General features: G+C 34.9%; 1 protein-coding gene across 3 annotated transcripts in view; it reads right to left on the bottom strand.

Annotated features, from left to right (window-relative positions):
* SH3GLB1 (SH3 domain containing GRB2 like, endophilin B1) overlaps nt 1-27,389 on the bottom strand; it is a 44,086-nt gene that overhangs the window by 11,799 nt on the left and 4,898 nt on the right. The window contains exons 2-9 of one of the 3 annotated variants that reach the window (XM_042250666.2): nt 22,235-22,376; nt 19,109-19,237; nt 16,573-16,706; nt 14,999-15,091; nt 10,917-11,003; nt 9,084-9,107; nt 5,117-5,206; nt 4,638-4,738 (exon numbers count right to left, since the gene is read on the bottom strand). In XM_042250666.2, the coding sequence (XP_042106600.1) occupies nt 4,638-4,738; nt 5,117-5,206; nt 9,084-9,107; nt 10,917-11,003; nt 14,999-15,091; nt 16,573-16,706; nt 19,109-19,237; nt 22,235-22,376 (800 nt within the window). The remainder of the gene's footprint in view (nt 1-4,637; nt 4,739-5,116; nt 5,207-9,083; nt 9,108-10,916; nt 11,004-14,998; nt 15,092-16,572; nt 16,707-19,108; nt 19,238-22,234; nt 22,377-27,389) is intronic. The other 2 variants (XM_042250670.2, XM_004002160.6) reach the window with 2 other exon arrangements.

The raw sequence follows: 27,389 nt of genomic DNA, 5'->3' as shown, positions 1-27,389 counted from the left end.
CTGATTCCTTATCTGTATGTGGATAATAATAGTACGTATCTCAGAGCATCAATGACTAGATTTTGTCTGAACGGCTGAGTCCCAAGCATTTGAATGGCTTTAAGGAGAATGCATGAGGTGGCCAAAGTACTGGAGTTTCAGCTTTAGCATCATTCCTTCCAAAGAAATCCCACGGCTCATCTCCTTCAGAATGGACTGGTTGGATCTCCTTGCAGCCCAAGGGACTCTCAAGAGTCTTCTCCAGCACCACAGTTCAAAAGCATCAATTCTTCGGCGCTCAGCCTTCTTCACAGTCCAACCCTCACATCCATACATGACTACTTTGGCCACCTCATGCAAAGAGTTGACTCACTGGAAGACTTTGATGCTGGGAGGGATTAGGGGCAGGAGAAGAAGGGGATGACAGAGGATGAGATGGCTGGATGGCATCACTGACTTGATGGACACGAGTCTGAGTGAACTCTGGGAGTTGGTGATGGACAGGGAGGCCTGGCGTGCTGTGATTCAGGGGGTTGCAAAGAGTCAGATATGACTCAGCGACTGGACTGAACTGAACTGAAGGAGAATGCAAGGATGAATGATTTTAACAGCAACCCCTATGCTGCACTGCTAGAACATCAGGACAATATGAACAGGAAGTACTAATCTCCTTGGGCTTAAAATTGGTTTTGTGGAAGTGACTAATTTTGTTCTATGTCTAGTTTTGAAGGATTAATATGCAGAAAGGAAAATCAAAGTGATGAGGCTTTTAAAGTTTTTCTCCTTATTCCTTGATATTCCTCTTTCAAATGTTACATATCCCTCCCCTGCTTTCATGGTTCCTCATTATATAAATCTCAAACTCCTCATTACTTAAAGGGTGTACATGAAATGACACTGCTTCATTATTCTAACCTAATCTCAGTTCAGTTGCTCAGCTGTGTCCGACTCTGTGACGCCATGGACTGCAGCATGCCAAGCTTCCCTGTCCATTACCAACTCCAGGAGTTTACTCAAGCTCATGTCCATCAAGTTGGTGATGCCTTCCATCCATCTAATCCTCTGTTGTCCCCTTCTCCTCCTGCCTTCAATCTTTCCCAGCATCAGGGTCTTTTCCAATGAGTCAGTTCTTCTCATCAGGTGGCCAAAGTATTGGAGTTTCAGCTTCAACATCAGTCCTTCCAATGACTATTCAGGACTGATTTCCTTTAGGATTGACTGGTTTGATCTCCTTGTAGTCCAGAGGACTATCAAGAGACTTCTCCAACACCACAGTTCAAAAGCATCAATTCTTCTGTGCTCAGCTTTCTTTATAGTCCAACTCTCACATCCATACATGACTACTGGAAAAATCATAGCTTTGACTAGACAGATTTTTGTTGCCAAAGTAATGTCTTTGCTTTTTAATATGCTGTCTAGGTTGGTCATAGCTTTTCTTCAAAGGAGAAAGTATCTTTTAATTTCATGGCTTCAGTCACCAGTATCATCTTTTAGGATTTGAAATAGTTCAACTGGAATTCCATCACCTCCACTAGCTTTGCCTGTAGTGATGCTTCTTAAGGCCCACTTGACCTCACATTTCAGGATGCCTGGCTCTAGGTGAGTGATCACACCATTGCGGTTATCTGGGTCATGAAGATCTTTCTTGTATAGTTCTTCTGTGTATTCTTGCCACCTGTTCTTAATATCTTCTGCTTCTGTTAGGTCCATACCATTTCTGTCCTTTATTGTGCCCATCTTTGCATGAAATGTTCCCTTGGTACTGCTAATTTCCTTCAAGAGACCTCTAGTCTTTCCAGTTCTATTGTTTTCCTCTATTTCTTTGCACTGATCACGGATGAAGGCTTTCTGATCTCTCCTTGCTTTTCTCTGGAACTCTGCATTCAACTGGGTATATCTTTCCTTTTCTCCTTTGCTTTTACTTTTCTTCTTTTCATAGCTATTTGTAAGGCCTCTTCAGGCAGCCATATGGCTTATTTATATTTCTTTTTCTTGGGGATGGTCTTGATCCCTGTCTCCTGTACAATGTCACGAACCTCCATCCATAGTTCTTCCGGCATTCTATGAGAGCTAGTCCCTTGAATCTAATTCTCACCCCCACTGTATAATCATAAGGGATTTGATTTAGGTCATACCTGAACGGTCTAGTGGTTTTCCTACTTTCTTCAATTTAAGTCTGAATTTGGCAAGAAGGAGTTCATGATCTGAGCCACAGTCAGCTCCCAGTCTTGTTTTTGCTAACTGTATAAAGCTTCTCCATCTTCAGTGGCAAAGAATATAATCAATCTGATTTTGATATTGACCATCTGGTGATGTCCATGTGTAGTCATCTCTTGTGTTGTTGGAAGAGGGTGTTTGCTTTGACCAGTGCATTCTCTTGGCAAAACTCTTATTAGCCTTTGCCCTGCTTCATTTTGTACCCCAAGGCCAAATTTGTCTGTTACTCTTGGAATCTGTCTTCCTACTTTTGCATTTATTTCAGTCCCCTATAATGAAAAGGACATCTTTTTGGAGTGTTAGTCCTAGAAGGCCTTGTAGGTCTTCATAGAACCATTCAACTTCAGCTTCTTCAGCATTACTGGATGGGGCATAAACTTGGATTACTGTGATACTGAATGGTTTGCCTTGGAAACGAACAGAGATCATTTTGTCGTTTTTCAGATTGCATCCAAGTACCGCATTTCTGACTCTTGTTGACTATGAGGGCTACTCCATTTCTTCTAAGGATTTCTTACCCAGAATAGTGGATATATGGTCATCTCAGTTAAATTCACTCATTCCAGTCCATTTTAGTTCACAGATTCCTAAAATGTCATTGTCAGTGTTCACTGTTGCCAGCTCCTGTCTGACCATGTCTAATTTACCTTGATTCATGGACCTAACATTCCAGGTTCCTATGCAATACTATTCTTTACAGCACCGGATGTTACTTCCATTACCAGTCACATCTACAGCTGGGTGGTGTTTTTGGTTTGGCTCCTTCTCTTCATTCTTTTTGGAGTTATTTCTCCACTGTTCTCCAAATCACTCCAGTATTCTTGCCTGGAAATCCCATGGACAGAGGAGCCTGGTAGGCTACAGTCCATGGGGTCACAAAGAGTCAGACACGAATGAGCAACTTCACTTTCAATGACCTGGGGAATTCATCTTTCAGTGTCCTATCTTTTTGCCTTTTCACACTGTTCACGGGGTTCTCAAGGCAAGAATACTGAAGTGGTTTGCCATTTCCTTCTCCAGTGGACCATGTTTTGTCAGCCTCATCTACTACCCCATTTTTTTTTAAGGCTTCTTGATTTTTTTATTACTCAAAAAAGCTTCATTTTAAAATTTAACTTTCTGACTCTGTTCTTGCAACACTTTCACAATGATTTTCTGCTCAATAAGGACAGTGTGCTTGGTCCTGTCATGGATACATATAGCATACAGGGAACCACCATAAGCCCAGCTGATATATTTCTTCATTTTAGACAACCTGATAAGAACTTTAGGTCACAGCAAATTCCTCGAAGTTGGCCTGGGCATATTCCACACATAGATTCTGCTGCTTTCCCAACCTTCTTACTATAAAGATAATTCTATTACCAGGGATTTGGGACAGCCTGGTTTCGTTAGAGGGATATTGTACGACAGTCTACAATGCGGTATGTCAAATGCTAGACCATTCTTAGTGCCTCTTGATACTGTCCCTGGAAGAGCTCCTATCCCATTTTTAACTTGAACACTGTGATCCAACCACAATGAACTACTGTCAGTTCCCTGAGCTTGCCACACTCTCCTTCCTCTGGCTCTTCCATATACATATTCCCCCTTTGCTTAGAACCTTCTTCCCTGCCCTTTTATTCATCTAGATTATTCCTACTAAAATACTTTTATCTGTGAATCTTTGCTAGACTCACTTGAGTCACAGTTAGATGTCCCTTACAGTAATCTGAACTCCTCTATCTTTCTACTTATCACATGGCCTGTCCACCTATGGCCTGTACTTCTACCTCGACTTTGTTGTGAGAGCAGAGATGATGTCTGTCCTGAATGCCATTTTATTTGCAGTGTCACCTTATAATGTGAGTTCTACGAACATAAGCAATTTTGCCTGTTTTGTTTGCTGATATAATCCTAGAGTACAGAACAGTGCTTGGATATGACAGGTGTGCCATAAATGTTTAATAAATGATTGGGCTATGTGCTTTACATGTGTGCTATAAAGAATAATACCACACTCAATGATATCAATGGGTGTGAAGTCTTATAGAACACTCTAAAACCTTTTCTTTTTAAACGGTGAACAAGTAATGAAATATAAATTAGTTTATCTCTAAGGGCAACTAAAAGTCAATAATTTCATTTTCCTCAACTACCTCCAAAGGTATACAGGAGAAAAGTGAACTTCAAATGCTTTTAAGCTCTCTTTACATAGCAATAAAAAGGTATTCCTCTTAAATTATCTTCTCATCCCTGTTAACATTCTTCTGTGCCAAGAGTTCAAAATGTTTTTATTTCAGAAGTGTGATAATCACTTTCCTTAAAAAAAAAAAAATCTGATTTTTAAGTAAGCTAATAAAAGCCTTTAATACTATTTTCACCTCTATTATTAGTTCAAATGAAAAAAAATCCAAATTTCCTCTCATCAGGAATTTCACATATGAAAAGGAAATTACCACCTTCCCAGTTGTTTCTGAAGGTCTAACATGTATTGGTAACACTGTGCGTAGTAAGTCATCTGGGCTTCTACAAAGTCATTCAGACAGCGAAGGTGATGGGCCTGTAAAGGAAAGTTTACAGTCACTTCTTAGCTCTATAATCTACGAGTAGCAAATGCTAAGGGGAGACAGAGTACAACACTGTACTCAGGGTGAATCATCAGTATCTAGCATTTTGCTGCAGTATATAGTAAACTATTTAACCAAAATAAAAAAATAAAACAAACAACCAAAAAACAAACGGATTTGATGATGGTGAGAAAACTAGGTGATGAGGTGTAAAAAAAACTTAAAATATTTCTTCATATATCTTGAAAAATGCTACAATTTAAGTATCTTGATAAGTGACTGAAAAGGAAGTTCAGTTTCTACTCTAAGAATTTCCCTAAGACTATCAAAGCTTTCTGTTCTAAATGAATTTCCAAGGAATGAACACTCACGTGTGTACTGCTGATTCCCTCCAGCAGAAGTCTGGTAATCTCTGCCTGACGATCAAATTCACTTTGAGTTATTCTTAATTCCTGTTCAGACTTAAATTGTAACACAGTTTTAGAATCTCATTAGAGGGCTTAGTCCATGCTATGCACATTCATTTAGACAGTTAAAAATTCCCCAAACAAACCCCAAAGTCTAGCAATTCCCTGATTCTACTTTGTACCTAAACTGGTCCCTTGGTTTCTAGACCTTATTTCTTCTATATTACTTAATCTAGAAAGAACTGATTCCTTACTGGTACTTAACTCAAAAGAATCAATGTCAAAGGTTAATGACATAAACATATAAGCCTAGGAAAACTATGGGACAGTCAATATATTTTCATACATTTTCTAGTATAAACTCTGGTAAATTTTAATGTTTCATGAAACCTTAAGATTACCAGTTTACATGTATAAAATATTTCAAAAAATTCTCAGTTACTACTATAGTTACTTTACTTTGAAGTTAAATATAGGTTTCATTCTCAAATGAAAAAAACTTCACAATGAAACGAGGATTTTAACTTCTTTTGTTTAGTTATCAAGCATATACTTGATTCTAGGGACATAGTTCTAAGGTTCCTTCAAAGGATTCTTTGTCCTACATAAATGTCTTTTACGGCTTTCTTTCCAAACTTTGCATAAAATATGTTTTAAGCAGAAATACTATCTATAAGATATGCTAGGATTTTTTTGCAAGTTATGAGTGACCTTTAATCAATGGTGTACTAGTAACTGGCTCTTTACTGGGGGGGGGGGGGCGCGGGGAGGGAAGCGAGGGGAAGGGAGGGGAGATTCTCTAATGTGCTGAGTTTCAACGGTATCAATACTTCCACCACAGCTGATATCAAGCTACCAAGATGACGTCAGTGACCTCAGAGCTAGGAAGAGATGTGTGCAACAGCACGCCGTTACCAGCTTTAACTGCCCAATATAGGGTTAGTGCTGGGACCAAACAAGTTCTTAAAAAACAAAATCTAAAAATAGTACGTACTGGAAAAAAAATCCTCACAAATCTTCAGTCAGAGTTGGTTGGTAGTGAGAGTGAAGAGGAAAAAAAAATCTTATAGATCATTCAAAATAGTTAGCTTATTCCCCATGGGGAATTAGCACTGGTGATAATATCACTATAAAATTTTCTTCTACCTCTCCAGGATAAATTGCTTACTCCCCCAACCAAATAATTACAGTATTTTCCAAGACTGTAGTAAGGAGAAAAACAAGGTGCAAACTCTTTCCCTTTCATACCCTCTCCTTTACCCTCTTTGGTGACAATAGTTAACCCAGTGAAGCAGTCAACAAGGAAGTAGCTGCAAAGGAGGTCTCAGTTGCTGCCATCATTCTTACCCCATTGCTAAAAGACATGGCGGAGAGGACTAAGACTTGACTACTAGAGGAGACTTATGGAGATAAGCTTGAATTATTCAGTGAGTTGAGATAAAATTAAATTTACTTGACCAAAACCAGACTACATGGTACTTTGATAACAGGGCTGAAGTAATAAGCTCCCAGTAGGTAGCAGAAAAATGTCACAGCAGAATAAAAAAGTCAATGTTCTTCCTAAAAGAAGTGTTAAGGAAAACCAATTACTTCAGTGTTACATTTGCACCATTTACTTTTCTATTTGGTCGAGAGGTTTTGACAGATAGAACCAAAGCAAACAAAAAATAAATGCACTTAAGAAATAAATGAGGCTTATTCCACATAGGTTTGACTGTGAAAGTACAATCTGACAGCCTTTAGTGGAAATGGCAGGAAAGTCTACTAAATAAATGGTAATGTTTCTATACAAGGTGTAAGTAAGTAAGCTAGGTAGCAGATTAAAAGTGACTAGGAAGCTTGAGTCTGAAATGGAAATAATGTTTTAAAGCTAAAAACACTGAATAAAAAAAATGATCTTAGTAAGGACAAAGAATCAGTCTCCTATGTTTTAACAAAATTTAATTATTTGTGAATAAAGCACCATTTTATTAAGGCTAGGAAGTCATTCTTCTGTACAATCTATACTTTATATTTTAGAAAAGGTAAATGACAGCAAGGAAACAAATCGTGTTTCTTGAATAAGCTGCAGCATATGTTTAGGGTAGCTGCACACAGTCCAACGTCCCAAACCATCTCTACTTCTGACAAATGTAATTGATTATAATAATTAATTGGAGAGGTTGAGGTAACTGAAAGTAGGTTCAGCACAAATAATTTACTTAGGAAGAAAATAATCCATATTACAAAGAGACCGAAAAAGGGTTTAGAGAGAGACAATGAGTTGAAGAGTTTTTATTCTATCCTCCAGAGGATCTCATTCTCCAACTTAATTTTATAAGTAGGATGGAGTTCTAGGGAAAAGATCTTCTATTGCTTAGAATTACTGTTACTGGACTAACTGATCTAAAGCATAGCTTGGGTGAGAGAAGCAAGGAGAGTTCTTTTAGGATATAAATTGGAAATAGGGCAAGAATGTGTTGGTTAGTTATATTAGGACTGGGTTAATTATTTTAAGCCAGAAATTCTGGTCAAGCTTCTAAGGCATTTGCTATGAAATCTTGGTCAGTGTTATCTACTTTTTCTAGGGGCTTAAACCTTAATATATTCCAGGAATATGAAGTTTTAAAATTACACATTTTTAAATTATAAAATTGACAGAAGTGAGAAGAATAATATTTTTGGAAATTCATTTTGATGTTATTTTAAACTTTTTAAACATATACAAGCATAATAATGTAAATATTTTTTTCATGAGTTTCTTGATACTATATCAACCATTTCCCAAATTTGTAGAGACTGCAAGACCAAATCTGCAAAAATTTTTTGATGTACCTGTATGCTAACCAAAGTGGAAGAGACCCTTTCTTGACCAAACTACTTTCTCTTCCATGTTATTCTGTCCTCTTTTCATGCCAGAGGTTCAGAAAGAGATGAGAGGCCAGGGTGTAACCATAACTAAGCTGACGAATGGATTCCATGAAAGGGAGTGAGGGCATGGGTGTTAGTCAAGAATTTCACATTGGATTTCCAAGTCATGCTCCATAACCTATGCCTGAAACAAGACTGCATAGTCAGAAATCCTATACAGTCAGAAAATAAGTTTAAGTTTATAAAACTATTTAATAGCCAGGGGCCCAATGAACACCCGGGCTCTATCCCCAGGACTGTCCTCATTCTAAACATGAGAAATGAAAAATGCTTCTGAAGACCTCAAATAGCACTTGAAATAAATCTACACGAGTCATAATTTTATTCCTTAAACTAGCTTATTTGCTTTCCTAACCAAGAGAAGACTAGAAATGGTAGCAGAAGTAGAGAGACGGGCAATAATGGTAATATGGACAGTGTCTAAAAGTGACAGTCTGACAATGAGGGAGGAGACAACATACTTCAAAAACAAAGAATCCAATTGTTGCACAGTACATACAGCATGTCCATAATAAGCCTAACTGTAAGCAAAGTTAAATATATGTTATCCTGTATTTAATTTTTTATGAATATTTTCAACTAGAATGACAGAAAAATTATCTTTGGAGCTGAAGAAAACAAGCTTCAGTTACCTTGAAAATTCATTTGTGTGACATGATATATTCACTTCTCTGAAGATACAGACATAGTGTAAACTATAATTCACAAAATTATCATATGAATAAACCATGTATTTAAGAACTGTCTTCTGGCAAGGCACTGTAAGGATTACACTTAATATAACAGATACCTGATATTTATCAGAGTGTGTACAAACAACATCTCTGAAGCACTGTTATACTACTCTGTGGAACTACTACTAGCCAAACAGATCTGAGCTTTCCATAATAATTTTCAGACTTTATAAGACATACTAACAAAGACTGTGATTGGCCCCATAGTTGTTGCCCAATATAGATTTACTAAAAGAATGACATTTAAACTCTTGTTTCATAATTTCGTAGTTTAATAATTTACTTACTTTTGTCACTTCCTCTGCCCAAATCTAGCCAGCATTAAAAATTAGAGAAAAATATAGAGCATGAAAGAAAGTTGGAATTTAACATTTTCTACAGCTTAGTATAGAAAAATGTAAATATTTTAATTCACGTGGCATACTTTTTCCAGTCACATTAACAGATTAAACAGTAATAGTTAAATCAATAAAGCTTAATATACTGTGAAAGTATGCCTTCGTATGTATTAATAGTATTGATGTTTGAGTCTTATACTAATTCTACATTAATGACAGGTTTCCAAAACTGGGAATATTTAACGCCTGTCAGTTCTAGTATTCTCATCAGTAAAATGAGACATTTAGAGTATATGATTTCTAATTTCTCATTTAGGTTCAAAATTCTGCAATTTTAGGAAGTTAAAATAAAGCAAGGATAAATGGACACAAAATGTTGATAGAGCCATGACGGGAGACAAAATAAACTTGGGGTATGATGAACTTAAAGTTACCAGAGTTAAACATATCTTATAAGCAGATGACACAAGTAGTAAAACAAATGCCCAATAAATGAAACAGTCTTGATAACTGTTTAGCATGATTTAAAATGTTTAAAATGACTTTGAGTGAAACAGTCTCATACTTCTCATTTACCTACATATAAATAGGACAATGGAAATAAATGAATGCATTCTCTTGCTATCTAAGGAAAGCCCTAATTTAGCTGGGGCTTTAATAATTGCAGTAGTTTAAAAAACAAATGCATTTTACATATTCTGTATAATAATCTTTTCTATTACATATTTTCCTCCCTCCTTTTAGTACAGTGCTAATGAAATAAAAGTAGCCAACTGATTTAACAAAAACTGCCAATTATTTACTACTTAACTGTGGATTCCATCTACTTCTATGGCAGTAATATACCCAGGAGTATTATGACAAACACTGCACCTATAAATCTTTACTGGCTAACATTTATGAGTTTGGGGACAATGTTTAGATTTTGCTAATTTCTCTCTTGCTAAAAAATTAAATATGCTTAACATCTCAAAAATTTCCTCAAATCAAGCTCAATAAAATATACAGGATACTACAGAATAATTCTCATTACTAATTCAAAGCTATCACTATTCAGCAACTCTCCTAAGTGAACTGACACATGGCTCAGCGGTTTCGAATCTTCCTGCAATGCAGGAGCTGCAGGAGACATGTGTTTGATCCCTGGGTCAGAAAGATCCCCTGGAGGAGGAAATGGCAACCCACCACTCCAGTGCTCTTGCCTGGAGAATCCCAAGGACAGCAGGCTACAGTCCATGGTGTCACAGAGAGCTAGACACGACGGAAGTGACTGAGCCTGCTTGCACAGTCCTCAACACTACAGAAATACCTGAACTACTAGGGTTTGTTTTGGCCTGGAATTACAAAGAAGAAATTAATTCTATGTTGAGTTTGAGGGAAAATTAAAGTAAACACTGAAGGTACTGTGAAGCAAAGTAAATTTGTGTACCTTATACTTTTCTCTAAGTTAAGCAAATTTTGTTAATTTTCTTTGTCAATTAATATCTTTGAATATCTAAGTCAGTCAACATAAAAAATTAACATCTTTTATTGTGTATAAAAGGCAATATATATTTATGTATAAATTCAGCCTCTAGAACATGAGTTTTATGTAGCTGACTTTGTCAACTAGAACACATAATTTCTGTTCTTCAAGTTCCAGTATTACTTCAGCTAGCATTCTCTGTAATTTCTGTTAGACTCATGAATGCATTGCTTCAACTACTTTAGACTTTTACATGTAGATAATAGCAAGAGAAGGCACTTTATTCAAGATGTAGAAAACACAGTAGGCCAACAAACCTTCAGCCATTTTACATGCAGGAGGTTGAGCATGTAAGAGAAATTTACCATAACGTTATCTCCTTCAAGGCGTGCTGAGTTTAGTTGCTTAAGTGCATAGGTAAGAGACAAAGAACACATTATACCAATGAACAAAGTGAAACAAGTTACTTCTGCACAACACACAAACAAGTATTAAGAGCTGATAAAATGGTCTTCTATTTAAAAAAAATATCCAACTAAGTAAATTTTGTTTTGTCAATTAATATCTTTTAATATCTATGTCAATTAACATAAAATTAACATCTTTTATTGTGTAATAAAAGGTACTATATATTTATGTATAAATTCAGACTCTAAAATCTGAATTTGGTATAGCTGGATTTGGCAATTAGAACACATATTTTCATATTATGATACCTATTCAATTTTTTTTCAAAAGATTCAAGTTTCCAAAGATAAAAAAACATGGTTGATGCTTGAGTTTAAATTGGATTTGGCGAAGATGAATTACTTTAAAAGCTGCCACAATCACCTAAAGTTTTATCAAGTTTTCACCTATTAAAGTCCTTCTGCCTACCCACAATTTCCCTATTCAAAGATCATTCCTATTTTATTAGTGTATGATGCCTTCAATCACATTCTCTTTCAATCAGCCTCAGCCAGGTCTTGGCATACCCTGAAGAAATACGAAAGGCAAGTCAATCCTTGTATTTTTAATAAACTTTAAATTCTAATATGTGTACATTAAAGTTAAGATTATATGATAGTTCTATAAATTCACTTGGTTTTTAGAGTAAAGGCACAGACTGCTGTAGAAATTGTGGAATTGATGCTTTTCAACTGTGGTGTTGGAGAAGACTCTTTAGAGTTCTTAGACTTCAAGGAGATCAAACCAGTCAATCCTAAAGGAAATTAGCTGTGAATGTTCATGGGAAGGACTGATTGCTGAAGCTGAAGCTCCACTACTTTGGTCACCTGATGTGAAGAACTGACTCATCTGAAAAGACCCTGATGCTGGGAAAGATTGAAGGAGGGAGGAGAAGGTGACGACAAAGGATGAGGTGGTTGGATGGCATCACTGACTTGATGGTCATGAGTTTGAGCAAGCTCCGGGAGTTGGTGATGGACAGGGAAGCCTGGTGTGCTGCAGTCCATGGGGTCACAAAGAGTTGGACACGACTAAGCGAATGAAGTGAACTGGACTGCTGTGGAAATGGTTAGATGGACAGAGGGACATATTTGCTATATTATGTTAGTGATAATGTATTTTCCATCATGTTTGGATACCTGAAAGTAGCAGACAGATGTCTAAACCTCTCAGTATCAGAGCTTTGAAACCAGATGATTTTTTTCTTTCCATTAACAACACTCTAAAATGATTTTTTTAAAAGCTTATACAGACTAAGATTAGATTAATAATGTCAGTGCCTTATCACTTAGATGCAGAAGTTATTTGTTTTTGCTCCTCTTTATACTACTTTCAAAGCTGTACTTTTGGTAACTGTAATATATTCAGGGAGGTTTTCTCTTTTCTGCTCATTGGTGTATTTTTGAGAAATGTCTTTGATATTGCTTTACCATTCTTCAACATATTAACTAATAAAACAGGTTAGTAAGGTTACAATATTGAATACAGGCATAAATATTTACTGATAAGGCTAAATGACCAAAAAATTCAATCTACTATGCTAGATTGTAAACTGAGGGTAGTAGAGATTTTGCACTATTTATATACTAACTCCTTCTCAGCAAAGCAACTTGCACAACATTAGCATTAAGTAAATCTAGAATTTAAAAACAGGTCACAAGAAACTAGGAAACAAATTTTTTTTAAAGGCTGATATGCACAGGTCTCAAACCTTACTTACAGAGAAACTGGTCACAAAACAATCTGAGCAAATTTATACAAGGAAGTAAAATCAAAGAAAGTCTGAGGTTAGAGTAATCTCCCCAGCCATCAACTAGGAAGCATGAAATGTGTCAAAGGAAAAGAATAAAAAAAGCAAAACAAACTCCTAGTGGTTTCATTTTTTCTCTATTCTTCAAGTAAAGGGAAGAGAAATACAGGGAAAGGAAAAAAAAAGATCACAAAATACAGGCATGCCTTAAGGCTTTATGTGATAACAAACTAAGAGGGCTTTTCCTTTCCAAAGTATTTCAGACTTACTGCTAATAAAGTTTGAAGACAAGCAAGTTAGTTATCTAGACGGAAAGAATACGACTAAAATCAGGAAATGGGAATTTTTGTCTAGACTAATATTTTAAATATTTAGCTACAGTTAAATTTTGTTTCATGCATTATATACATTCTAGAAAAGCTGTGTACAAATGAAATTGTTGAAAAAGTCATTTGTATAATCATTTTTAAATCTAAATTCTCTGAAAAAATTTTGTTCTCAACAATACAATGCAGAGAGATATTATCAACATCTTTTCTGGATATATCAAAAGGAAATATACAGTTTAATAACAGTGATAAAATAATTTAGAATAATCATAGGACCTTGTGTACTGTTCAAACAATGAACTTTCTGGAACTTTTCTAAGTAAAAAGTAGACTACTGTTATCTTGTAGTGGTGCTTGTTAAAGAAAGTTTTGTGCTGACATTTGACAATAGTTATTCCATTATCACTAGGCACATAAAGGCATTTCAAATAAAGATATTCTGTTCAAACATTTAATTCCAAATAATCCTTATTTAACATTTTTTCTGATTATGAAATTAGTATCTTAAAAACCAATTCATATTTTACTGAGTTTATTATCAGCAACTTTAGAGATTAATATCCTATTTTAGAGTCTCTTGCCATCTCTGGTATTTAAAGTTCTGATTCTGCAAAATGCTTGTTCAGGGAAGTTAGGCTATTCTTTATGATGAGGTCATGTAAATTCTGAGGTGAACTAGCCAGTGATTTTGAAATTAATGTCTTGTCAAAGATAGTTCTCCAGCAGTAGCTAATTAAGAATCTTTAAAGGGCAACTGTCTAGAAGAGAATAATTTATTCTGCTCATACAAACTGCTGGGGTAAATCTCGTAAGACATCACTCTCCAACACCAAGTCACTAGTTTTAAATTTCACTCTAATCCAAGTCTTTTCCAAAACAAGAGAGCCACAACAGACTTCCACCAGCACCTTGGTAATATGCTCCTAAGGCAGTGACTCTTGATGACAGTAGTGGTAGTGAGTTGGGAACAGAAGGTGCTGGGAATGTCACATCTCTTAACAAAACATATCCCTTTGCTTGTTAAGAATGAGCCTGTTAGCTTCATCTAATAAATTCAAACTTGTTTATATTGTACTATCCTAAAGGTGCTCTAATTCAAGTCTGATTAATCTCTCCAAACTTTGGAAGAGACATAAACAATATTAAATTAGAGGCTTTATAAATAAAATCTTTAAAGAAAGTTTTACATATATATCTACCTATATATCTTCACATATATATATAAAATCACTGAACTACTTTATTTAACATATATCCATTCAGTCCCAAAAGACCACTCTGAAGTGGGTTTTATGAAAAATATACCAGAACTTATTTATCTAAATGGAAGTCCTCTCCTTCAAAACAGCCACCTGGGAGTCCATGCTGCCATTGTCTGAATGTTTTTGGAACTATTCTTGGTGACAATTCCTTCAGTCAGTTTGAATCACATGTGGAAAGGCAGTCATATCTAATTTTTAAGGTACACATAAGCATTCTCAAACTTGACACATTCTCATCTTAATTACTATCTATTTTTCTCTTTCAAATATAATAAATCTATCTCCAAAAGACTTATTTTCCATTACCACTGAGGTTATTTGCAAAATATGACACAGCTTTTTAGGAGCTCTTATAATTTTAATTTCTTTTTAGCAACAAGTGGATTGCTAAAGTAAGAATACTGACATCTCTTGATATGATTATTGTCACTGATTTAATGTATTAAATCTTAAAAAGTTTAAAAAATACAAAAATAATATCCTAAAGTCCTATTCTAGTCTTAATGATAGACAATAGCTTGCATAATATATAAGTGAAATCTTTTACAAGACTTAAAAGTTATTAACCTAAAATGTTTTTTTATTTAAAAACAAAACAAAACAGTACTTACTGATGCTCTAGTTTCGGCAGCTTTTGCTTTTTTTAGTCTTGTTTTTGCAGCATCCAAATCCAGTCTCTTATTTTGTAATAGTTTCCTCTCTTTCTATAAATATAGGAAAGAAAATAAAGCCTAATGGTGTTAGAAATCCACTAAAAGCACACACATTTAAAGGACTATTCTCCCATTAAACAATCATCTGATGAACAAAGATCTATGATTACAAAATGGGCCATTAAGTGACCTTTCAGGTGTCAGACTCTATTTTCTCACTATCTGCAATCTAAAAATGACAGAGACATTCTAGATATCTGGGAAAGATGGCAGGTGATGGTAGAAACAAAGGAATATTAGTTTTAATATTCTGTGATTTTGCGCTTCGTTGAGGAATGTTTGGCAATGTCTTCTTGGTTGTCATAATTTGGGGACGGATGTTACTGGCATCCACTGGGTAGAAGCCAAGAGACGCAGCTACATATCTTACAACATAGTACAGTTCTTACAACAAAGAATTATTTGAACTAAAATGTTAGTAGTGCTCAGCTTGAGAAACTGTTTCAGCCTGTTACAGATAATCTAGGAAGTGCCTAAGATGAAGAAGGTAGAAGCCCTAGGGCAAGGCTCCTTGCAACTCTGTGCTGTAGCACCAAAAGCAACTCTGCTACTCCGAAAACAGAATTTCACATTTATTTAGAATGAGTCACGAACAAGTGTTAGTCTGGTATCTTAGAATTCCTCAGGGGAATGTCAAGCTTCTTCATAATATACTAGTTTATAAGAATTTACTGTTTGCTTTGTTAATTCTTAGATTCTACATATCAAATTTCATCCTGTTGACAATATAATATCTTTTCAATCATATTTCATTTTTGTGATTTTTCCTTTGTCTCAGGCCAAACACTTTTTATACACAGATTCACTGTAAACATACTGAGTTTCTATAATAAGAAATATGAAAATTAAGTTTGAAGTAGTATTTACAATAAAAATCTTAGGAAAAAAATATCCACCTAGGACACTACTCTCCATCATTTAAAACACAACTTAAACTAAAAAAATATTAGACTAATAGATTAGGTTTGGGAAGTGATTTTTTTCTTATATTTCAGAAATAAAACACACCTGTGTTAAAAGAAGATAATAGATTTCTAGGGATACAAAAAGACAGGAAGTCTAATAGCCAGCAATATAGCTTCTAGTCATTATGATTCTGGCTCCCAGTTTAAATGTATGGCTATACTATGACAATAATTTGTGCCACATTTTAATAATTATTCCAGGAACTTCTATATAGATTTCAGTGCTGGTAACGAACAAGAATGGATGTGAAGACATCTCAATAACACTACAGGGACAAAGAAGTGGAGTCTGTATCATTAATAATCCTCTCTTTTGGTTAGTTTTGTATTCTGTTGGACTATACATCTTGCTAGATTATTTAGTTCTTCTGATTATTTAATTCTTCTAATCTGCTATTATCTACAAAGTCATTTAAGAGTACAACTGCTCATTAAAAACTACAAGTTTTTACCTGTAAGTATATACCAAAATTGTTTTACTAAAAAAATGAACATTTTCCAACTCACAGCAATTGTTTTGTAATCGCCTTCTATAAAGTTTCTTAACGGAGTGAGAAAATTTAAGGCTGAAGTCTGAATCAGCTCTCTGTCTGCTGTTCCAATTCGTTTTTGTGTTTCTCCACATTTAATAAGGGCGTTACCTGCAATGGAAAAAAAGTGTGTTTTTTTTTTAAAAAATACTGTGTGGTAATGTCAGAAAATCATGTTAAGATAAATCAGCTATTTGATCTGCCTTAAAGTTAGTTGTTACTTGTTTACTTAAGTAAAAATCAAACAAAATTAACTGTAGGTAAGATAGTTTTGGACTTCCTAGGTGATGCAGTGGTAAAGCATCCACCTGCCAGTACAGGAGATGTAAGAGACGCATGTTCAAACTCTGGGTCAGGAAGATCCACCGGAGTAGGAAATGGCAACCTGCTCCACGATTCTTGCCTGGAAAATCCCATGGACAGGAGTCTGGTGGGCTACAGTTCATGGGGTCACAAAGAGTCAGACATGACTGAGCGACTGAACACACACACACATAAAAGGTAGTTTTATTTTGAAAGTAAATTTAAGATTATAAAAATGTAAGTGAAAATGACAAAGATAAATTTTTTATCATATCACAGTTAATTGTACTAACTCTACCAATGGGACAAAAGAGGACAGATACACTTAAAAATATCTATGGTCACAGCTCAAATAGTAGATATGCTTATAAAAGTATAATTCTTAAAATATGTTAATAAGTAGACCAGGTAAAAATTCTTCTGTTCCTATATTTATGTACTTATTTCAAGTGTCTATAAATAATAGTATACATTTATATCTTAAGTTAAAAAAAAATCTGTTCGGCAGCACACACCGCCTAGCATTTAAATAGGACAAATTCAGTGGAAAATAGAGAAAAAGAGAACCCCAAGATTCTAACTGGAAGGTTAGAACTGGAAGTAGGTTCTAACTGGAAGTAGGACTAATCTACCTCTAATAAGCTTTAGTTCTGTGGATCTTAATTCCTTTGTTTGAATGACATTAGATCTAATTTGTAAGGAAGGTAATAATATAACATGTAGTTAAGAGCTCAATTTCTGGATACAGATCTACATTTGAATTACTAGCTCTGTGTGATCATAGGTGAATTATGTAACCTCTCACAGAGATAACAGAATTTACAAGCAGGATTTAAGTGAGGATTTACTAAAATAATATTTATACAGTGCTTAGCCCAATTCCTATTCAATTGCTAGCTATTATTAATTACTAATAAATAGATTCAAAAAGCCCAATTCCAATAATCAGGGTACATTCAATGGAATTATTAGAGGTAAAAACAGGTTAAGCAGGTTAAAAAGGAAAAAAAATTTAGAAGGCTTTTGAATGTTTTTGCTCTACTAGACCTTCAGCTTGGTGAAGGAAACAGCTGGGTCCTTCATGTACCTTTACGACCCCTGCACCTAACTGAGTTTGGCATAAAAAGGCAATTAACAAATCTGATCTATATATATATATATATATATATATACACACACACACACACACATATATATATAAAGTTTTCCTGAAATTTACAGTTAAAATTTAGAAGTAAAACTATAGAACTCTAAAGCATTTTCAGACATCTGAAAGAACTGTATTTTGAAGAACATAGTGTAAAGAAGTTTCAAAGTTGTACATCTGCAAGCTAGTTAATGGATTACCAGCATTCATTACTTAGTACTCAGGTCCTTCTGACATAAGGACTACTAAAACTAAGTTCATTTAGTCTCAGAATTTATGTGCTCTTATAAATCAGGCGGCTTTCTCAGGAGGTGCTATCGGTAAAGAACCTGCCTGCCAATGCAGGAGACATAAGAGACAGGTTCGATTCCTGAGTCAGGAAGATGCCCTGGAGGGCAGTTTGACGGCCCACTGGGGTATTCTCATCTGGAAAATTCTATGGACAGAGGAGTCTAGTGGGCTACAGTCTACAGGGTCGCACAGAGTCAGATATGACTGAAGTGACCTGGCACACATGCATGCCTAAATCAGGACTATATATGTAGAAAATCACTTAATTTACCTATCATTTCACCACCCAAATAAAGACCAGTTTCTCACAGAAGTCTTAACAAGCATTCAGAGATAACCACTGTTAACATTTTTTTGTGGTATTGACATTACTTGTGTAATAAAAGCACTAGTTCAAACACTTAGTTTGTGCTATGCACATTATAGAAATAAATCCTCAGGAAACCTTTAAAAAGAAAAACCAACTCGAGGAGACACAAACAGAAACTGCAATATATCACAAGAAGTATAACAAAGGAGTTGTAAGATTCAATGGGAATACCTATTCAGACCTAAAAAGATAATGTGAATTCTCAGAATATATGGTTAAATATATTAAGTCATACTGTATATATTTGGTGGTTATGTTTATCACTTCATCTAAAATTTTAACACAAAATATTTGAAGTTAAAACTGATTCCACTAATACTAGGTAAATGTTAATGATGTCTCTAATTAAGTAAAGATCTAAAAGAAAAGATATCTCTTAGCAGACATTTGCCTTTCACTTACCATATGCTGTTCCAGGACCAAACTCAGTCCCTGCATCAATCATATATTGTCCCAAAAGTTCTGGGTTGTTTATACGACTTGGTGCTTTTCTATCCAGTTTCTCATAAACAAATTCTTCTATCCTGGCATCTAGAAAAAAAGTTTAAATTACCAACGATTTCAAAAAGCTATCTAAAAGACTGTTGTTCCCCTACTAGCCATTTATCACTTTGTAAAATAAGAAATTAATATGCTTTCAAGTACCTATCTTAATATATAATTTTTCATTTGCATGTTAGAGTATTATATAACTCTAAGAAACTTACATTTTAAAAATATGATAAAATATTTTGGCACAAAAACATTTTAAAATGAAGTGCGTTTCCCTGGTAGCTCAGACAGTATAGAATCTGCTTATAATGCAGTAACCCTGGGTTCACTTCCTAGGTCAGGAAGATCCCCTGGAGAAGGAAATGGCAACTCACTCCAGTATTCTAGCCTGGACAATCCCATGGACCGAGGAGCCTGGTGGGCTATAATCCACGGGGTTGCAGAGAGTCAAACATGACTGAGTGACTAACGCTTTCATTTTTCAAGGCTATTATAAAATTTCATGGGATTTTAAGTTTTAGAAAGGGTTGGTATTCACTTAATATCTAGTGAAGCTGCCTTAGACCCATTCATATAGTGTCTAACTTTTAATTTTTGAATATGTGTTTACAATTTTAAAATCAGGGATTTCCAGCTATAAAAATATGGATATAAGGTACCTAGAGAAATTGAAGAGTTGTATACTTCTGCCACTGTTACTGTGCTTTAGTTTGCTTATATGCTCAATCTCCCTCTTAGAGGTTAAATATTGGGAGTTTAAGGAGTAGAATAGTCCACACTTGGACTAGTCTACAGAGATCAGCAATACGATTTTTTGGCTTAATTTTATTTAATTATGTTTAAAGTATATAAATATCTGAGCATGTATTCATTCAGAAGATTTTATCATTAAAAATAAGTTTAAAACACAAAAGGTTAAGAGCAGTAATAGGAGTGAGCATAAAGGAAAAGGAAAAAAAATCATTAAAATCTGAGTAAACACTTGGTTATCATATTTAAGAAATTCACATTTACATTGCTACCAACAGTGAGATATTTCAGAGAAAAATAAGAAAAAAGTGAAAGTTTCCAGAAAAAAATGCTTAAATATAAATTAAAATTATGATCCCCAAAGAAGTTAAATAGGTTCCTTCTAAGCACCTCACATAATTCCTCCACAAGTTTCACACAGTGTACTGAAAATTTCAAAAATGAGTTGAACCAGTAACAGAAACACTTCAGAAGTTGGCAAAAGTGTTTATTTTAATACACAAAATATGCTGTTGGAATAATACTTGGATTTGTGGTAGACTCTGGTGCAGCATCAGAAGAGTTTTTAAGTAAGAATTTAAAAACCTTTAAATTAGTTAAAACCAAAATGAGTCAGTTGAAAACAAAACCCCTTAGAAAATGTTAACTAAATCTCACAATTTCATTTTCTGACTGTGAGAGTGATTCATATCTTTGCCACCTGTTTACCCACTTGGTCAAAAATTTAAAGCTGAATCCCACGTTGATTTCATTCAGTTCAAAAAAAACTGGTGTATTTTAAATAAATATTTCATTTGGGTATCAAAAAGTCCTAATAAAATCTTAACAAGAAATGCAGGCAATTCCACTATAATGCAATGTACACTTCTAAAAAAATCCTAGGTTCTGGAAAATCATACACTAAAAATAACAGGGCTTACAGAAAAAAGATTCGGTCTAACCACTTAAAATCTGTGTAACTTTATAATGAGAGCACAAAATAAAACACAAAAGCAACTGTTACTAAACACTGAAATAAATTACGTGAGCTACGGTAATTCTTTCTACTGACATCCTTTCCAGCATTGTTGGTGACATTATTTGCCAACCACAAAAACATGCTGTAGGATAGACTATATACTGGAGGAACTATGGCTAGAGCAAAAAACAAGAAGAAAAATGTCTACTGCTTTCTTCTTTTTTTTTTTTAAGGTGCCATGGTATATTATTTAAGTAGCCTTAAGTGAGGAAGATATGACACACAGTGTCTAAAGACAATAGGCCTCAAAGAGTAAAAGGATTAAAGTCACCACCAATTTAATTAAAATGGCACAGTATTATTAGTATTTAGTATAGTCCTTGGGCTTCCCCAGGGGCTCAGCATTATAGAATCCACCCGCAATGCAGGAGATGTGGGTTCATTCCCTGGGTCTGGAAGACGCCCCAGAGAGGGAGATGGCAGGGAAATTCCATGGATAGAGGAGCCTAGTGGGCAGTCCATGAGGGTCGCAGAGTCTGAGCAATATAGTGCTTGAGGTTTATATAACAGCAACAAAGTTTAAAGCTTGGAGGTAGTATCTGAAAGAAAGTTTATAGCATTTCACAACATGGTCACAATAACACTGGGGAAAGGGAAAAGGGAAGCAGGAACTGCTGCTGTTGATTTTGTCCTTTAGTTTTGATCTGTAAAGCTCCCCGTCAATACACCTGGTTCTAGTTCAAGCTCTACTTTTAATTAGTTATGCTACATTGAACCAAATGCTAACTTGTGAATTTCAGTTAAAACAATCATTGTGCATTTTTTTTGCCAGGTTATTGAGTTAGGTGATCTGAAAAGTCTTACGGAGTTGTCTGAAAATCAAATGGAGTAATTTGTGTTAAAATGTAAAACTTAAACATAAATAGTTGGTAACTGCTTAAGTTTCTATGTAATTTTCCCTTAATTATATAGGGGCATTTTCTTCTTAATTATATAGGGGCAGTTCTCCCCTGAATGAGGAAGGAAGATTATCTTCACAGGCTTTCATTACTCTTAAAATTCAAAGCTGCTGCCTGAAATTTCAAGAGGATTCTCCAAAGGCCTTAAAAACATAATCTGTCAATTTCTTAGAGGATACCCAATGAAGTGTTTATCACCCTCTTTACCAAAAACACACGTACAAAATAACATAGACCTCAAAGCCATAACCGGAAAATGTTTTCCAACAGCCATTAAAACTTTTTTAAAAAACACATTAAAAAACCTATTAACAGTATCTTTTGATAGGATTAGTCAATAATGTAGACAAAAGGTAAAAAGTTTCTTACTTGGATTTGGCTGCAATAACACTTCAGTTTGTTTCATTATTTTTTCTGTCCATATTTTGGTACATTCAGCTTTGCTAAGGAGGTTCTCTAAGTGAGCATCCAATTCTGTCTTCTCTGCCTGGCCAAGCTTTTCTTCTGTGAACTGTTATTGATTGTATAATAAAAAAAATTAAATATACCCCAAATACATTTTAGGAATCTATATCAGTAATTAAAAAGAAAACTCAAATCCAAACAATACTGGACATACAAATGTTCTTAAACTGTTGCATAAGAAGGCTGTTTTTTGCCCCTCTGGTAATATATCCATACCTCTTAGGATACCCTAAGGCACTTAGGATAATCATATCTCATAGTTAATACATATTCTCAGTTCTGCTAAAATGTATGGTGTGAATGATAGAAAATTTGCTATACTATTTTGTATATAAATAAAGTATATAAATATTTCTTACATATAAAGGTAGAACAACCAATCATAATGAGTAAACATTTTTGAGCCAGCTGGATGTGAATTCAAATCCTGACTATACTGCTAACTATGTGACCTAAGCAAGCTTTTGAAAATTTTTTTCCTCAGGTATCTTTCATTGTAAAAGAGACACAATACATATCTTAAAGTGCTTTAAGAATTTAAGTAAGGCTATGCACGTAACATCACGTTGTTCAGTGCCTGGTAATTATTATTTTGAATTTAAAAAGGGCTATTATGTTTAATGTGGCTTTGTATCATTGGCATTTTAACCACATCTAGTTAGACAGGCTTCTATGGGATGTTCTGGAAAACCATCATTTAACTTGTTTCCTTAAGATATGTTCCAGCAATTGACTTATGGACTAACGCTTGGAACATCCTACATTGCAGGTGGATTCTTTACCAACTGAGCTATCAGGGAAGCCCAATTCATACTACAGAGGCATCTTTTTTAGGATCATAAAATGTAGTTAAATAGACTCAACATATCAATTTTTATTATCTTGAGTATATTTGTTTCTGAGGAAAGGCAGCACTGCCCATACAATAACAAAGAGGTAAAAAGTATTTCTGTGTAGATTTTATGGAGACTTCTGGACACGTTTAATTAAATACTAGAAGCAATGACTCAGGCTGTTTATCATGAATAGTTTTTCTCTAGAATATGTGGTTTTCCATCAAAACACAAGTATATCACTATCACTAACTCTGTACTCATTAGTCATGACTCTTCTCTGGTGGCTCAGACAGTAAAGAATGTGCCTGCAATGTGGGAGGTCTGGGTTGGATCCCTGGGTTGGGAAGATCCCCTGGAGGAGGGCATGGCAACCCACTCCAATATTCTTGCCTGGAGAATCCCCATGGACAGAGAAGCCTGGTGGGCTGCAGTATATGGGGTTGCAGAGCTGGACATGACTGAGCGACTAAGCACACAGCACACATTTCTGTGCAATAAAATTTAATGTTCACTTTTCCCCCCTCTCACTTCTCAAAATATCTTCTGTAGTTCCATTTTTCTGAATTTTATTATCTGTTTCTTTCAGCATCCTTCTTGGTCTAATACTGATCTCAACTGATTATCAGTCAGCATTTTTAGCTCAAAGGTCCTTTATTCTTAGATGTTATTCTTAGACTTCTGGTACACCCTCACTAAAGGTCTTGTTCACGGCCCAGAAATAGCTGCAATAGCTTTTGTAAAACTTTAGGTCTTTTAAAGACTGGCCTATAGCCAGCCCCTGGGTGGAACTGAGAACAGCAGGCAGACCGTAATTCCAAAGCAACTGCCTAGGCTCGTACAGTTGCAATAACTGAGGATAGCAGAGGCACTGGGAAAAAATAAAAACCCTGACCCCAGGGTCAGCTAGGTAATGACGCAATCTAAGAGAGATGCTGGTGTTTTTTATAGATCCTGGAAGATTCCAAGCAACAGATCTGCCAAAGGTATACATTAAAATTTTACATATTAGAAATCTACCTCCCATGGTTAAATAGATTATTTCACAGATGAAGCAACCAATAGGAGGGAAAGGAATACGCCCAAGTGAACATCAATTATAAAGGATGATCTATCAGTAGAAAAAAATTCTCCACTTAGCTCCTTAGTAAGCAGGTATATCTAATATTGTATTTGTTCATTCCTTTCATTCTTTCAACAAATATTTATTAAATACCCAGGTATATGCTAGGCATTATTCTAAGCACATGGGTTTCAACAGACTTAGAAAACAGACAAGCTTTGTCTCTAAAGAAACTTAAATATTAACAGAGAAGAAAGACAACTAACAAGTACATACGTAATTTGACAATAAGGATACTAAGATAAAAAGATGGTAGACAGAGGACCAACAAAGGTGGTCCTATTGTTTCTTGATCCAGTGACTGAGTGAATTTATGGAACCCTTAAGTATGAGTCAGACAGTTTGATTATAGGAAGCCTGTTTAGAAAACAGTAGTTCTATGGGAAGAACCTTGAATTTAACTACCAGTAATAAATTCTGATGTTTTCTTGCTTTTTTCTGAGAGTGAAAAACAGTTGCTCTGCATTTTGAATCAAGTACTCAAAAAAAAAATTCTTGTTACATAGGGAAGAATCATAAATTAAGTGAAGAAATTGAGAATGGTTTATAATTTTGCCCTAAACTGTCAGAGCTGGGATTTCATCTCATATCTGTTTGAATCATAGTCTTATTATACTATGAGCTACCCTCTCAGTAAAATACTTGATTTCAAGCAATTGATATTTCCTATCACATTACCTAAACACATTCTGTGCTTCCTTGTTTGTTTCTTTGTTCATAGCACTCTGGTGAGCTGTATCCTATAGCTTACCTCTCCTTCCTACATAATATTCAATCATAATCAAATTAAGGATTAGTTTAACTCTAGCTAAAATAAATAAAATAAGGGGGAGGAAAAGGGACATAAGAGCATTGCTAATGCCATCACATATTTAAGTTGAAATTACAAAAATTTAAATTTTATTATTTAAACATACAACTGTAAAAGACATATTTCCCTTAATTTTTATCATTGTGGGGACTTAAGGATTTTTTTTTCCATTGTTAATCACAAGGTATGACATTACAATAACAAAATAGTACAATATTTAGTACATAAAATTTCCTCTAAAACATTTTAAAGAATACATTAACTATAGAAAATGATGAGTTACACCAACTAAATTAAGAAGAATTATTAATCCAAGATATTTATGGAGGATACATATTTTTTTCTTTGACTGTATGTGAAATATATATTTAGCATATAACATGGTTCTTGCCCTGAATAATTTTATGATCTTGTTGTTGCTGTTGTTCAGTCGCTAAGTCGTGTTGGACTCTTTGCAACCCCATGGACTATAGCAAGCTGGGCTTCCCTATCCTTCACTGTCTCCCAGAGTTTGGTCAGATTCATGTCCATTGAATTAGTGATGCTATTTAACCATCTCACCCCCTATTGCCCTCTTTTGCCTTCAATCTTTCCCAGCATCGGGGTCTTTTCCAATGAGTCAGCTCTTCTCATCAGGTGGCTGAATTATTGGAGCTTCAGCATTCAAATTATGATGGTATCTTTATCAGAAGGACAGGACTTTTTTTTTTTTTTTAAGGAAGATCCCTTTCCTAATTATCAAACATTTTAAAATCTACCCTAAAAATTTCAGTTTTCAAAATCCCTAAGTCCAAAATCATTACTGACTTTGCAAGTATTAATATTTCAATGAGTGTATAGCAGTACCATTTAATAATCAAAAACTTCTGTGAAAAACAAGCTACAGTTAAAGTCAGAAAGCAAAAGAATCATAGAAATTCAAACATCATGTTCTCTAAAATGTAATATGATATAGTATTCTTTCATAATATTTCATTAGTAACACAGTAAAATGACTCGAGAAAGTTCAACCCTCTCTTTTTATATATTTTCTCTAAACACTGCTTTAAGAAAAGGATTGTCTTTGAGTCAGCCACATTATGCCAGGTACTGTAATCCTTCCTTTACTAGCACAGACAAATAGCCTACAGTATGAAATAAGGAGCCTGGATTCTATGCTCCGATTTAGAGAGAAAAAAGGACAAATAAAAATGCTGTGTGATCAAAGACATCTACTAACATAAACACTAACCATCAATTCTCTGGGTAAAGTAATTGTTTAAAAGAAATGTAAAGTTCTTGGAGGCAAGTGTATAACACAAACTCTGAATGTAGTGGTGAACTTTAAACTAGATACTTCTCAATTGGTTCTTAATTTTGGCTGCTCTTTGGAATGAAGGGAGCTCTCAAAAACACTGATGTCAAATCGAGTCCCAAGGATTCTAATTTAACTGGACTGAGAAGCAGCCTTTAAAGATTCCTCAGGTAATTTTAAGTGTAGCTGAGACTGAGAACTACTGTTTTAAGCTGATACGTAATTATTTTAATATCAGGTTAACAAACCATCTTTTATCTAGTTGTTTACTAAATTAGTGACAACTGCACCAAAGCATGTGAACACAGTTTTGGGTAACACTAAACACGCAGTTTTTACAGAATGAGAAAATGTATGGCCTTTGAATGCAGTGTATTTATTAGAATTTCAGAGACATGATAAAGTTACTGTAATTTAAATTCTATAAATGAAATGTAATGCATATATATGGAATTCAGAAAGATGGTAATGATGACCATATATGCGAGACAGCAAAAGAGACACAAATGTAAAGAACAGACTTTTGGACTCTGTGGGAGAAGGCAAGGGTGGGATGATTTGAGAGAATAGCATTGAAACATGTATATTATCATATGTGAAACAGATCGCCAGTCCAGGTTCTATGCATGAGACAGGGTGCTCAGGGCCAGTGTACTGGGATGACCTAGAGGGATGGGATGGGGAGGGAGGTGGGAGGGGAGTTCAGGATGGGGAACACATGTACACCCATGCCTGATTCATGTAAATGTATGGCAAAAACCACTACAATACTGTAATTAGCCTCCAACTAAAATAAATTAAAAAAAAAGAAATGGAATTTCAGAATTAATTAAAAAAAAGAAATGGAATGAGAGAGAGTGGAATTCCTTCCACATAGGATTTGAAAGGAGTTGGTGGAGACTAGCATCAGAATTTATCTTCATATCTCCAGCTTAGATACACTATTGTGCTTGCTAAATTAGATGGAAGATAAAGGTTAGAGTTACAACTAAAGTTTA

The sequence above is a fragment of the Ovis aries genome, chromosome 1, assembly GCF_016772045.2.
Source record: "Ovis aries strain OAR_USU_Benz2616 breed Rambouillet chromosome 1, ARS-UI_Ramb_v3.0, whole genome shotgun sequence".
NCBI lineage: Eukaryota > Metazoa > Chordata > Mammalia > Artiodactyla > Bovidae > Ovis > Ovis aries.
This window is presented reverse-complemented; position numbering and strand designations above follow the sequence as displayed.